Source organism: Pelophylax lessonae (assembly GCF_965119305.1).
Source record: "Pelophylax lessonae genome assembly, chromosome: 3".
NCBI lineage: Eukaryota > Metazoa > Chordata > Amphibia > Anura > Ranidae > Pelophylax > Pelophylax lessonae.
The window spans coordinates 625,485,125-625,498,248 of record NC_138770.1 but is presented as its reverse complement, the minus strand read 5'-3'; the positions used below and the strand labels follow the sequence as shown (position 1 = coordinate 625,498,248).

At 45.9% G+C, this 13,124-nt stretch overlaps 1 protein-coding gene across 1 annotated transcript in view; it reads right to left on the bottom strand.

Annotated features, from left to right (window-relative positions):
- Window positions 1-925: 925 nt before the first annotated feature.
- The window catches only part of NEK2 (NIMA related kinase 2), a 30,072-nt gene continuing 17,873 nt past the window's right edge, over window positions 926-13,124 (bottom strand). Inside the window, exon 9 of the mRNA XM_082251727.1 lies at window positions 926-1,157. Within this exon, the coding sequence (XP_082107853.1) occupies window positions 949-1,157 (209 nt within the window). The 3' untranslated portion in view covers window positions 926-948. The remainder of the gene's footprint in view (window positions 1,158-13,124) is intronic.

Sequence of the window (13,124 nt, the reverse complement as noted above, 5' to 3'; positions counted from 1 at the left end):
CAGGGACTACTTTGAAGTTGCACAGATATGAACAGTACTCATAGGGAATCATGGGACTTTGCAGTCACACAAGTGTGAAAGGGGCCTAACGCGGCTAACAAATACATACAGGGGAAAAAATAAATAAAACAGTCTCTTAAAATAGATTTTGATAAAAGTAAAAACAAAACAAGCTAACAAATTTTGTATGCAGCAAACCAGAAAATGGTTATAAATAAAAAGGTGTCTAATTTGCACAATTATATTCCAAGACACATTCCAGCCACATCACATACACTCTAGTGTAATCAAAGCATTACAGACTGAAAACTCCCCCATGCAAACCTTAATTCCCCTATTCACACTGGTGTGATTTGCATGCACCTGCCAACAACAATGGGAATCACATTATTCTCCATAGTGCCTGTTCAGAACAATGCAACATGGTACTGTACCATTTTGAAAAGGTGCATGCACTGCTGATGACATGTAACATTTCTGGCCTCAAAACCAATAGTAGTGGGCAAAAAACACAAGTATATGTGTTTTCAGTGCAGTTTTGTGATAAAGCTCTTTCTCTGAGCAACAAGAATGTCACAGCAGATATGGCTAGAGTTCACCAAACAGAAATGCATGGAGCACAAAAATGTATCATAGTCAAGCTACAAAATACACTTAAAGACAAACTGTTATGGGGCAGCACTAGTGTGAACCTTAACTTAGATATATTATGTAAAAACAACCGCTTAAAATGCTAAGACATTTTTGGTTCAGTCCAAAAGGAAAACCACACACTTTCTGTATTCACTACAGAATCCTCACATTCAGGATGCACCTTTCACCTAACCAGTTAGTATGTGCAACTGGCATGAACATTCAAACATTTATAAATTAATTTGAAAAAATAACTTTGAAGGACAATCCTGCTATAAAAAATAGTATCCAATTTTCTCAAAAATACAGCATCTCTCAGCGCATTCCAAGTATTTGCCGGCTTTTTAGCTGATAGTTCTTCTCCAGCTCACACAGGGCATGGGCACGCACATTGGCAGCTTGCAGCCGCTGCTTTAAATCTGTGCACTTCTCCTGGGCGGAGGGAGGTTTGCCCCCACTACGGTTCTCTTTACTTTCAGTTCCAAAGTGGGCATTTTTCTTACTTCTTATGGAAGATACAAGATCTGGGAAAGCAAGGAAGAAGAAATGCCATAGTTTAAATATATACAGTAGTAGCTAAAATACAGATCAAACACAAAAATTAGACATTAGATTAAAATAAAATTATAAAGTATGTATGGCCAAATGTTTTGCTTGAGTTGTGAAAAGATTAGAAGCACTGGCAAGTGTTTCTGCTGTTTGTGTCCCCCCTCTCAAGTAGTCCTGATGACAACTGGCAACAAAGACCAAAAATGTACAGTTTTTACCAGAACGGGGAGGTTAAGGGCAAGTCTTCCACTAAGAGCACAGCACCTTCCTTGTCTTTAAGAGGACTACCCTTCATGGTGTAGAGATTCCCTTTAGGTTTAGGGGGGTGGGGGGAGGAAAACAAGCCAGTCAACTGATGTATGCAAGAGTGAGTCATTTAATAAATGAAGTAATGTTAACCAGTTCTAAATTAAATTAGATCAATACTTCTATATTTAAAGATTTTTATACTAGCTATTGCAGTCCACCCCTCTGCATAATCAAAGAGTGGCCACACATCACCTTAGGACTGCAACTAACCATTATTTTCATATCAATTAGTTGACCATGTATTGTTTTGATTAATCAAATTCAGTTCTGAAACAACATCTTATGGACAGATGAGACCAAGATCAACTTGTACCAGAGCGATGGGAAGAGAAGAGTATGGAGAAGGAAAGGAACTGCTCATGATCCAAAGCATACCACCTCATCAGTGAAGCGTGGTGGTGGTAGTGTCATGGCGTGGGCATGTATGGCTGCCAATGGAACTGGTTCTCTTGTATTTATTGATGATGTGACTGCTGACAAAAGCAGTAGGATGAATTCTGAAGTGTTTCTGGCAATATTATCTACTCATTTTCAGCCAAATGCTTCCGAACTCATTGGACGGCGCTTCACAGTGCAGATGGACAATGACCCGAAGCATACTGCCAAAGCAACCAAAGAGTTTAAGGGAATGACTTGGCCATTGCATAACATTCCACTTCTATCACCTGACCTGAATCCGATTGAACATGCATTTCACTTGCTGAAGACAAAACTGAAGGGAAAATGGCCCAAGAACAAGCAGAAACTGAAGACAATTGCAGTAGAGGCCTGGCAGAGCATGACCAGGGATGAAACACAGCGTCTGGTGATGTCTATGCACTCCAGACTTCAGGCTGTAATTGACTGCAAAGGATTTGCAACAAAGTATTAAAAAGTGAAAGTTTGATTTAGGATTGTTAATTTGTCCCATTACTTTTGGTCCCTTAAAAAGTGGGAGCCACATATACAAACTATTGTAATTCCTACACCGTTCACCTGATTTGGATGTAAATACCCTCAAATTTAAAGCTGAAAGTCTGCAGTTAACCACTTTACCGCCGAGTACCATAGTACTACTGCGGCAAAGTGGCTCGTTATCGTCTGACGACGTAGACCTACGTCGCCAGACTCCTCCCCCTGTAGGAGGCGCGCTCCCGCTGTTTTCATTCACAGCGGGAGTCGGGCCAGGGGAGGAGTGGCGGCGATCGCCGCTGCTCTGCCCCGATCGTCGGGGAATCCAGTTTGGAGATCCGCCCGCCTGTGTAAACAGAGCGGGCGGATCTCCTAAGTGACAGATCGGAGTGTTCAGCATAGCTGGACATCCGATCTGTCCCTGTCTCACACAGTCACCCCCCCCACACGTCAGTAAGCACCAGGCATACATTAACCCCTCCCTCTCCAATAAAATTAACCCCTTCCCTGCCAGTGTCATTTTTACAGTAACAATGCATATATAGCACTGATTACTGCAGTAATGTCACTGGTAACCCCAAAAGTGTCAAAAATGTCAGTCAAGGGTCCGATCTGTCCGCCGCAGTCCCGCAAAAATCGCAGATCGCCGCCATTACGCGTTAAAAACACCAAAAATGACAGAAATCTTTCCCTTAGTTAGTAAATGCAATAACTTTTGCGCAAACCAATCAAAATACGCTTATTGCGATTTTTTTTACCAAACATATGTAGCATAAAACAAATTGGCCAAAAATTTTTAAAAAAAATTGGTTTTTACATCTTTTTTGGGGGGAATTTCATATAAAAAAAAAAAATGTTAAAAATATTGTTATTTTTTCAAAATAAACGCTCTTTTTTTGTTTATAGCGCAAAAAGTAAAAAGTCGCACAGGTGAACAAATACCACCAAAAGAAAGCTCTGTTTGTGGGAAAAAAAGGACGTAAATTTCGTTTGGGTACGGCGTCGCATGACCGCGCAATTGTCAGTTGAAGTCGCACAGCGCCGAATCGCAAAAAGTGGCCTGGACGGAAGACAGCAAAATCCTCCGGTGGTAAAGTGGTTAACAGGGAGAAACCTGACCCTTAATGGAATAGGCCTAAATCACTGTCTGCTCCATCTGGAAATGGTCGCACAGGAAGAGGACAACCCTTTCCACGGCCCTTCCGTGAGCACAAATAAGGAGTCTGACTTCCTGAAAGACTCCGTAGCTGCCAGGTATACCCTAAGAACCCAGACCACATCTGAGGCATGCAAGAAAATTTCCTTCAGACGTTTAGACCTGGGACACAGGGAAGGCAACACAATGTCTTCATACAAATGAAAAATCAGAGATAACCTTTGGGAGGAATGACGGACAGGGGCGAAGAACCACCCTAGCTCTGTGAATCAACAGTTAAGGTAAACGATAGGATAACAGCACCAGTTCTAACACCCTGCACGCAGAGATAATAGCAAACAAAAAAACTCCACCTTATGAGAAGTGTAAGCAAGGGAATCTTCCAAGGATTCTAAAAAGGGAGGCTTCTGGAGAAAGCACCAAATTGAGGTCCCAAGGTGGCAACGGAGACAGCACTGGAGGAACCAAATGTCGGACACCCTGAAGAAAAGGTACGCACCAGGGAGTGTGTGGCCAAGGGTCGTTGGAAAAAAGACCGCCAAACCAACACCTGGCCCCTAATGGTACTCAAGGCCAATATCTGTGCAACCCCCGTTGAAGGAAGGTCAAGATCCGAACCACTGAGAAGGAGCAAGGATGAACCTCAAGAGACTCACACCACGCAGTGTACATCTTCCACATACGATGGTAGATCTTTCTAGAAGTAGATGTCCTAGCTTTTAACAGCGTAGGAATCACAGACTCAGATATACCTCTATCCATCAGCACCTGGCATTCAACAGCCAAGCCTTCAAAGCCAGCGACTGTAAAGCAGGATGAAGATTGGTCCTTGGGACAGCAGATGCTCTAATAGGAAGCTTCTAAAGAACGTCGGCAACCAGCAACACCAGATTGGCCTTGGAGCCACTAAGACGGTGGTTCTCAACTCCAGTGCTCGGGACCCACTAACAGGCCAGATTTAAGTTATTACTTTGGGGAGATGCAGACTAGAATACTGCAATCACTGAGCAGCAAATAAGATCACCCGTGATGTAATTTAGTTATCTTGCAAACCTGTCCTGTTGGTGGGTCCCAAGGACTGGAGTTGAGAACCACTGCACTAAGATGACCGGAATGTCTTCTGCCTCGATCCTGTGTAGAAGCCTTGGCAGAAGCTTTAGAGGGAAGGCGTAAATCAGACAAAACTGAGCCCATGGGGCAACCAGCGGGTCTGTGGCGTGCACAACAGGATCCCATGACCGAGACACAAACCTCTGAACCTTTGTTGAGCTGAGACCCCAACAGATCTACCTCAAGGATGCGCCACCAGAGAGACAACTGATAAAACCCTTCCGGATGAAAAGGACAACTGCCCTTGGTCCAACACCTGCTGAATGAGGTAATCCACCTGCCAGTTTTCCACCCCAGGAATGTGTATGGCGGAGTGGTCTGGAACAATCCGTTCTGCCCACCTTAGAATGCCAGCTACCTCCAGAGCCACCAGGACACTTCTTGTGCCCCCCTGGTGATGGACATAAGCCATGGCACTATCCGATTGAATGCGTACTGGGCATCCCTGAAGACGATCTGTCCAATGGTCCAGCCACAGTCTGATCGCTCAGAGTTCAAAGACATTTAAATCGGTAGTCTGGACTCTTCCAGGGTCCAGATCCCCTGAGCAGGTTTGTCGAGGACACCTCCCCAGCCGGACAGGCTGGCTTTTGTGGTGACCACTGTTCAATACAAGGGGAGGAAGGATTTGCCCAGACAAAGAAGCGCAAGAGAACAAAGCCACCGTATCGACTTTCGTTTCCCGACTCAGCCGGATCGGATTGATGTTCAGAGACTGCGGAGTCTTATCCCATTGGGCTAGAATCTCCCTTTGCAGGGATCTCTTATGGATTTGTGCAAACAGAACCGCCTTAAAAAAGGCAGACATCATCAGGCCCAGCACCCACATGCAAGTTCGGAGGGATGACCATCTGCTGGACAGCAGAGGACGAATTGCAGCCTGCAATTTCTGGAGTTTGACTAGAGGAAGGAGCACACTGGCTAAGGGAGAGTCCAGAGTCAGACACAGATAGTCCAGCTTTGTGGACAGAACCAAAGCCAAACTCCCACAGCGTTCGTACTGTGATCTCCAGGTTTTCCATCAGAACAGTAGGCGACTCCGTTCACAGAAGGAGGTCCTCCAAATAGCCCAGTAAAGTGATCCCCTATTGGCGCAACAAAGATAACACCGGTGCTAACACTTTTGTGAAGACCCGAGGAGCAGAAACAAGACCAAACGGTAACGCCACAAACTGATAATGCTCCTCTCCCACGGCAAAGCAGAGGAAGCACTGGTGACCTGCACAAATCGGAACGTGAAGGTAAGCATCCTTGCTGTCGATAGAGGCTAGAAAATCCCCCTGACGCAGGGATGCCACCATTGTGCGAATGGACTCCATTCTGAACTTCTACACCTGCAAAAAGCAGTACAATGCCTTAAGGTCCAGGATTGTACGCACCTTGCCTTCCTTAACGAGAACTGTAAACCAGTTTGAGTAAAAACCCTGACAACGTTACGAAGTCAGAACCTCGACAATCACCCCTTGAAGTAACAGGTCTTGTACCATCCCAAACAGACCCTGTAAGTGATCCAGGGACAGGCAGAAGTTGGAAGGAAAGAACCTTGCCGGGGGACAAGAGCGAAATGAGATCTTGTAGCCGGACCGAATGACTTTGTGGACCCACTTGTCTTGTACCAGGGAAGTCCACAGGCATGGAAACCAGCAAAGACTTCTTCCCCCTCCCCCCCCCCCCCCCCCGATACAGGTGAGGGCACACCTTAATGCTGAAGGAGCCTTGTCCCCAGGTCTGGAGAAGCCCACTCTCGGCTTGCCAGACTGGGTTCCTTCGGATCCCCCAGAGGAGGCCCTGTGAAAGGCTTTGAGCCCTTGTCAGTCGACCCTGAGGGACGAAACAACTTCCTATGAGCCAAGACGGAGGGCCCACATCTAGTACAAGGTTTCTTGCTCTTAGTAGCCTGCGGAAGAAAGGTACTCTTCCCCCGCTGTGAGACCTTTAATGATGTCATCCAGGGTAGCTCCAAACAGGTAATCTCCTTGAAAGGGTAAAACAGTCAAAGGCCTTTTTAGGCATCTGGTCCGCAGACCAGCATTTAAGCCAAAAGACAAGCCAAAAAAAAAAAAAAAAAAAAAAGAAGGACCACTGCCAAAATGGAGAGCTGAGCCACTAGGGGACCCGCATCAAAGAAAAACTACAGCCCCTGGACCAGCTCGTCCACCAGCTCAGCAAAAGCGGGGGGAGCCGTTCTCACGTCCAGGTCACATCGTAAAAGCTTAGCCCACTCGGTAAGAGTTTGCTACACCAGGGCAATGGTGAATACCCACCTCAGTGCTGAACCAGGCAGAGTGTAAATATTGCAGGCCACAGCCTTCACCTTCCTGTCAGCTGGATCCTTCAACCGGAATGTTTGCCTTGTTCAATCAAGAAGTGGACTGTTCCACTGGTGGGGGACCCTCGTTCCATAGACTTCTGAAGACGCCTAGAAAATTCTTTTAGGGACCCCAAGGGGATGCTTTGGTCATCCCCACTCTAGGGACAATTTTGGCGGGGAAAGGAAACACCTTTGCCGCTCTGGATGGCTTGCGAGTGCCAAAGGGAACCTGCGCCTCCATCCCCCATCTTTAGGGTCTCATGCACAGATACAAGCAGTGCATCCACCAGCGCCTTTTCGTGCACAGTTGCAGTTGTGGAGGAATTATTCTCACCATCAGAGGATTCCAGGCACATGGTTGCAGACTCAGCAGGGTGACCCACATCCGCGGTGGCCAAATCAGATTCAGGATCTGACGAGACAGATAAGGCAGGGGGCACTTTTTGCTAGCCATTGCCTAAAAACCAGCTCCACCCAGGTTGGGAGCCGGAGGGCCCCGCAGTCTCTGGGGGGGGGGGGGGGGGTAATCAGGTGGGAAGATGTGCTCCAAAGACTCCATGATTCACCAGGGGGACCCCACAAAAAAGGTGTAAAACATTGCAAGGGACAACCCCCACCGCGCTGGCAGCACCACCCAGTCGCCAGGCAAAAAGCACCAAGCGATCCTCAGCAGAGAGGGAGAACCCAGCAGAAAACGGCACCTGCAGTCACCAGGATAATCTGCACTGCACGCACGGCAATCAGGAAGTAAAAAGCTCCAGGAGTCAGCACCAGGGGGCTGAGGAGGGGGTCCCTCAACTCAAATCGCCGCCCACAGGGCTCCACTGTTATGGCCACCGCAAAATGGCTGCCAGACTAAACAAACATGGCCGCCATGCATAGAAACACAGGCTACAACAAAATGGCGGCCCCGCATGGCACCACGAGGCTTCCAGGGACCCAGGAGCGATCCCTAGGCCTCAAGGGCAGACCTAGGCAGGACGGGGGGGCCATGGCAGGAGCCCCCACCAGGTACAACACTTCCCACAGCTGGTCGCTGGCCGCACATCCCCCCCCCCCAGCCCCCATTGCCAGCATAGCGCCTGTCCCTACCCCAGATGGTGGACCAGACCACCTAAACAGCCACAGCATAAGTGGGGGGGGGGGGGGGTAAGTTAAGGGTACAGGTAAGAGGGGGGTACCTGATGGGAAGGTGGGGAACCCAGGGGTTCAACCATCCCAAAGAGGGGCCCGCGTTCACCCCAAAACCCTCCAGGGGAAGAGGAGACAGCTACTCGCCATACCAGGAACTGGATGGGCAGCGCTCCAGCTAGAATCCCTCCCATCGAAGTTGGGGGGACTGTCGGCCAGGAGGAACACTGCTGCTTGGGCCAAGACCCGGTCGTATGCGACCTCGTGAGGAGTTTAACTCGCAGGCCAGCCCCTGTACAGTGGGGTTACGTTGTGGCCAACCTAGCGCGGAGCGGATGTCTTCATGCGCTCGCCAGACTGGGGTGACCACTGGATCTAGATTATCCAGCCCATCGCCCAGTCCGGCAGTTGATTCTAGATCTCAGGAAAAATCCAGGAGGGAAAATAAATAAAAAAAAAAAAATATCTAAAGAAGAAAAAAAAAAAAAAACACAACACTACACACTAAAATTAGCCCTTTATAGTACAAAAAGAGCAGATAGTCTATACTATAAAAAGGGGTTAATTTTAACATTTTACTGTGAAAGTAATATTATATTAAACACATACATATAAAAATAATACACCCAGAAGTAGGATATATGGGCATTTTAACTAGGAGTCAGACATGAAGCTATATGAAGGGTGGAAGAGAGATCTAAATCATTTTAAAGTAGTACTAAAAGCGGAGACTTTCCATGCATATGGTTATTTTAAAATATAATGCACACAACTGGTAAAAAAGTTTAAACGTAATTGTAATGCCTTATATTACCTCCACCTTTTCTGAGTTCAGATGCTGATCTTCCCTGCACAGTCTTTACAGGGATTTATTTATTTATTTTTAAAACGCTTTACTTTCCTGCTCTGTGTAATGGTTTTGCAAAGAGCAGCTCTGATTCTCCCTCTTCTGGGGTTCCCCACTGACGCTTCTGGCTCCTCCTGCCTTTAGCAAGCTGCAAAGTATAGTCTAGAGTGCCCCTATAGTAGGGTAAGGAAAAGAAAAACCTTCTGCCTTTAGCATTACTTACTTCCTGCGCAGGACAAGAGAAGGAAGACCCACCAAATCGGTAAGTCACAACACATTCAAAATAGAAGTCTGCCACCTTTTGCCTTTTCAATTAGGGTCAAGGCTCTCTTCTCCATGGTCAGGTTCTAGTGCATGCTTGTGCAAGAGACGGATAGCAGCCAAGACCCCTAACTGAAGCACCAAAAGAAGTTAAGCAGGTAAGTCACGTGCTTTTCTTTAAAAGGACAATGGCATCTATCACACCAGGGATTCCTATTCAGATTATCCTAACCCCTCTAAAATAAAGTATGCCGATCAGCACAAAAAAAATAAATAAATATCATACATGATTTTTGTTTAACCACTTCCATACAGGGCAGTTACACCCCCTTCCTTCCCAGATCAACTTTCAGCACTCTAACACTTTGAATGATATAATTACTCAGTCATGCAACGCTGTACCCAAATGTATCATTTTTGTTTCCACACAAATAGAGCTTTCTTTTGTTAGTATTTAATCACCACTGGGGTTTTTTTTTTTTTGCAATATAAGTGAAAAAAAGGAGCACACATTTTGTTTTAGTTACCATTATAAAAATTTTGCAAATAAGTATTTTTTTTTCATAAACATTTGGGCTGAAATTTATACCGCTACATATCTTTGGTAAAAATAACCCAAATTAGTGCATATAATTTAGTCTGTGTGAAAGTTAGAGTCTACAAGCTATGGTGCCAATCATTGAAAATTGATCACACCTGATGTACCGATGGCCTATCTCATTTCTTGAGGCCCTGAAATGTCAGGACAGTACAAATACCCCCCAAATGACCCCTTTTTGGAAAGGAGACATTCCAGGGTATTTAGTAAGAGGCATGGTGAGTTTTTTGAAGTTGTAATTTTTTCCCCACAATTCTTGGGAAAATAAGGAAATTTTTTTCCTTCTTTACACACACCCACACACACACTTGTCAAAACAACAAGTTATTTCTCACACAGCATATGCATACTTACAATTACACCCCAAAATACATTCTGCTACTCCTCCTGAGTATGGCAAGACCACATGTGAGAATTTTACACAGCCTGGCCACATACAGAGGCCCAACATGCAAAGGAGCCCCGTCAGGTGTTCTAGGAGCATAAATTACACATAATTTCCTAACGACCTATCACACTTTTGAAGGCCCTGGAGAACCAGAACAATGGAAATGCCTACAAAATGACCAAAATGACAAAATTTTGGAAAGCAAACACTCCAACATATATTCTATGAGGCATAATGAGTCTTTTGAACATGTAATTTTTTCCCACAAGTTTTTGGAATATGTGGAAAGAAAATGAACGCATTTTTTTTTTTTTTTAAACACAAAGTTGTCAATTTATAAGACATTTCTAACACATCGCATGTACATAGCAAAAATGACACCCCAAAATACATTCTGCTACTACTGAGTATGGCAATACCACATGTGTGAGACTTTGTCACAGCATAGCCACACACAAAGGTCCAACATGCAAGGAGCACTGTCAGGTATTCTAGGAGCATAAATTACACATATCATTTCCGAACGACCTATCACACTTTTGAAGGCCCTGGAGCACCAGGACAATCGAATTACCCCCAAAAATGACCCCATTTTGGAAAGCCAACACCCCGACACATTACCAAGGAGGCATGGGCTGCAGACAGGTACTCTGATGGGCTTGTCACAGGTCCTCTTTATTTTGGGGGGGGGGGGCGCGCAGTCAGTGTGTTTTAGTGTGGACTGTAATCGTTAACTAGCTGTTAGTGCAATCTCCTCCTCACACAGGATCAGTGTGTGAGGAGGAAAACACGGTAACAGCTAGTTTCTGTTGACATTCTGTGACCGGCTGCAATTGGACACAGCCAGTCATGTGGTAAAGAGCCAATTTCATTGGTTCTTTACCCAGTGGTGGAGCCAGAGGGCTAGCTGTCCTTGCCACCCCACTGAAAACATTACACTGTTTGCAGGGCCGGCCCTACAAATTACACTGGTCCGGCGGCCAGGCCGCCGTCTCTGCTCCAGAGTGTCTCACTGTCATTGTACCTCCCTATGCTGCTGACTAGCCGAGCGGCAATGCCAGTGTATACCGGCATTGGTTTGGAGCAGCGTGGATGGGCGGGCTTGTGGGGCGGAGCCAGAGCAAGAGCGTCGCATGGGTTAGAGAGCAGAGCAGCTTTCCAGGCAGGAGGCAGCACAGTACAAGTACCCACTTACCACAGCATTGTAAGAAGGAAAGACTTTGCTGGTGAGTTCTAAGAGATCTAGTTAATGTAAGTCAGTGTTGTACATACAGTATGCAAGTAATTTGCAGTAAAAACTAGTTGTACCCGCCAAAACATGCCTATGCTTTTAATATCCAAATTAGCTCCATGTCTAATCTACCAGATAAAAGTTGTAGGACTTATGGCTCTCTGGTGGCTATATGGCGACCTATAAAAACAGAAGTGAGGACAGCAGCTGTAGGCCAAAAGGGAGACCAAAAGGTAATGGAGATTCCACAAAATAGTTGAGAAGATTGCTCTCAAATAGGGGGAGGTTCTCAAATTATTTGGTAATATTTTCATGTACTAGTTTATACTATGACATTTTTGATCATTGCCTTTTGACTTGTTTTGCCATCCTCAAACCTTGAAATAAACATACCGTATATTCAACCTGGGGAGAGGGAGGAGAGTTATGGACTCAAAGGCAGCAAAAGTGCTCCAATTTTATTTTTACAGTATGGATGGAAGTGTCTCTTTATACTGTATGGAAACTCCCTGTTTTGGGTAAAATCTACATACAGAATCATAACAAGCCCAGGAATAAACTTGCACACCTTTACTTTAATTGTGCACTGCCAAAGGTCCAAATTTCCTAATAGCTAAATGCCAAAAATCAAAAGCCCCCCTTATTCACAGTAGAGATGTTGCTAGTGCTACCCCTCAGCTATGCAAATGAGTCATGTGGTCAGCTGACAAACTTCACATTGCCCTCATTCATCCTGCCCAGCCCCTTATTAAAAGGTCAAAGTACACAAGTAACATTTCCAGAACAAAAAGCAGGAAGAGAATGTAAAGATTGCTAGAATACAATGCACTGTATGTAATGGGACTGAAATGTAAGATGTATGTATGTGCATTTCATGCAGTGCCAGCCCTACCATGGGTCCGGCTGGGTTCATTGGATTTGCCACCCAATATTTTTTTTCAGCAGTTTTGTGCGTCAGCCAGGGGTGGCCACTCCGCGGTCCTTTAAAAAAGCTGCGCTGCTGCCGCAACACGCATACTCATAGTTTTCGGGCCCGAGGGTGCTCGCACACAGTCTAACACCAGCTGTTAAAGACCCAAACACACATGAAGAGCTCAGGTGTGTGCTGCTGGGGGTGGGGTACCCACAGGAGACAGGGAGCATTAAAAGATCCCTTCCCCACCGGCTCTGCCAGCAGCCAATATTTGGCCACAGCTTGCGAGGCTTGCATTTCTATTGGGTGGAACTGGAGGAGGGGGTGCGGCCAGCCTCTATGCTGACCCGGACCGGCCAGCCTTCTGCTCTGGTGCATGCATGAGGCTAGGCACTGAAGACTGTGGGAGCACTGGGACAGAGCAGAGAGGTAATATAAGTTAGTTTTGTGTGACAGGACAGAAAGGGAGAATAAACAACTTTAATTTAATCTATATACATTTTGTGGAAAATAACTTATTTTTAGTGTAATTGAACACTTTGTATATTGACCCCCCCCAAAATAATACCTTGCCATCCCTGTTTAAAAGTCTAGCTCCTCCACTGTCTTTACCCTGATTGGGGATGGACTGTGTCAGAGTGACTCCCCCTCCCCGATCACCGCTCTGTGCACCCCTAGGAGCACGTACGAGCGGCATGCATGAGGACAGTGCCTGTGGCTGGCTGTGATTGGACACAGCCGGTCACATGGTAAAGAGGCTTTTTTTTTTTAATGGCTCTTTACACCGATCGGGGAT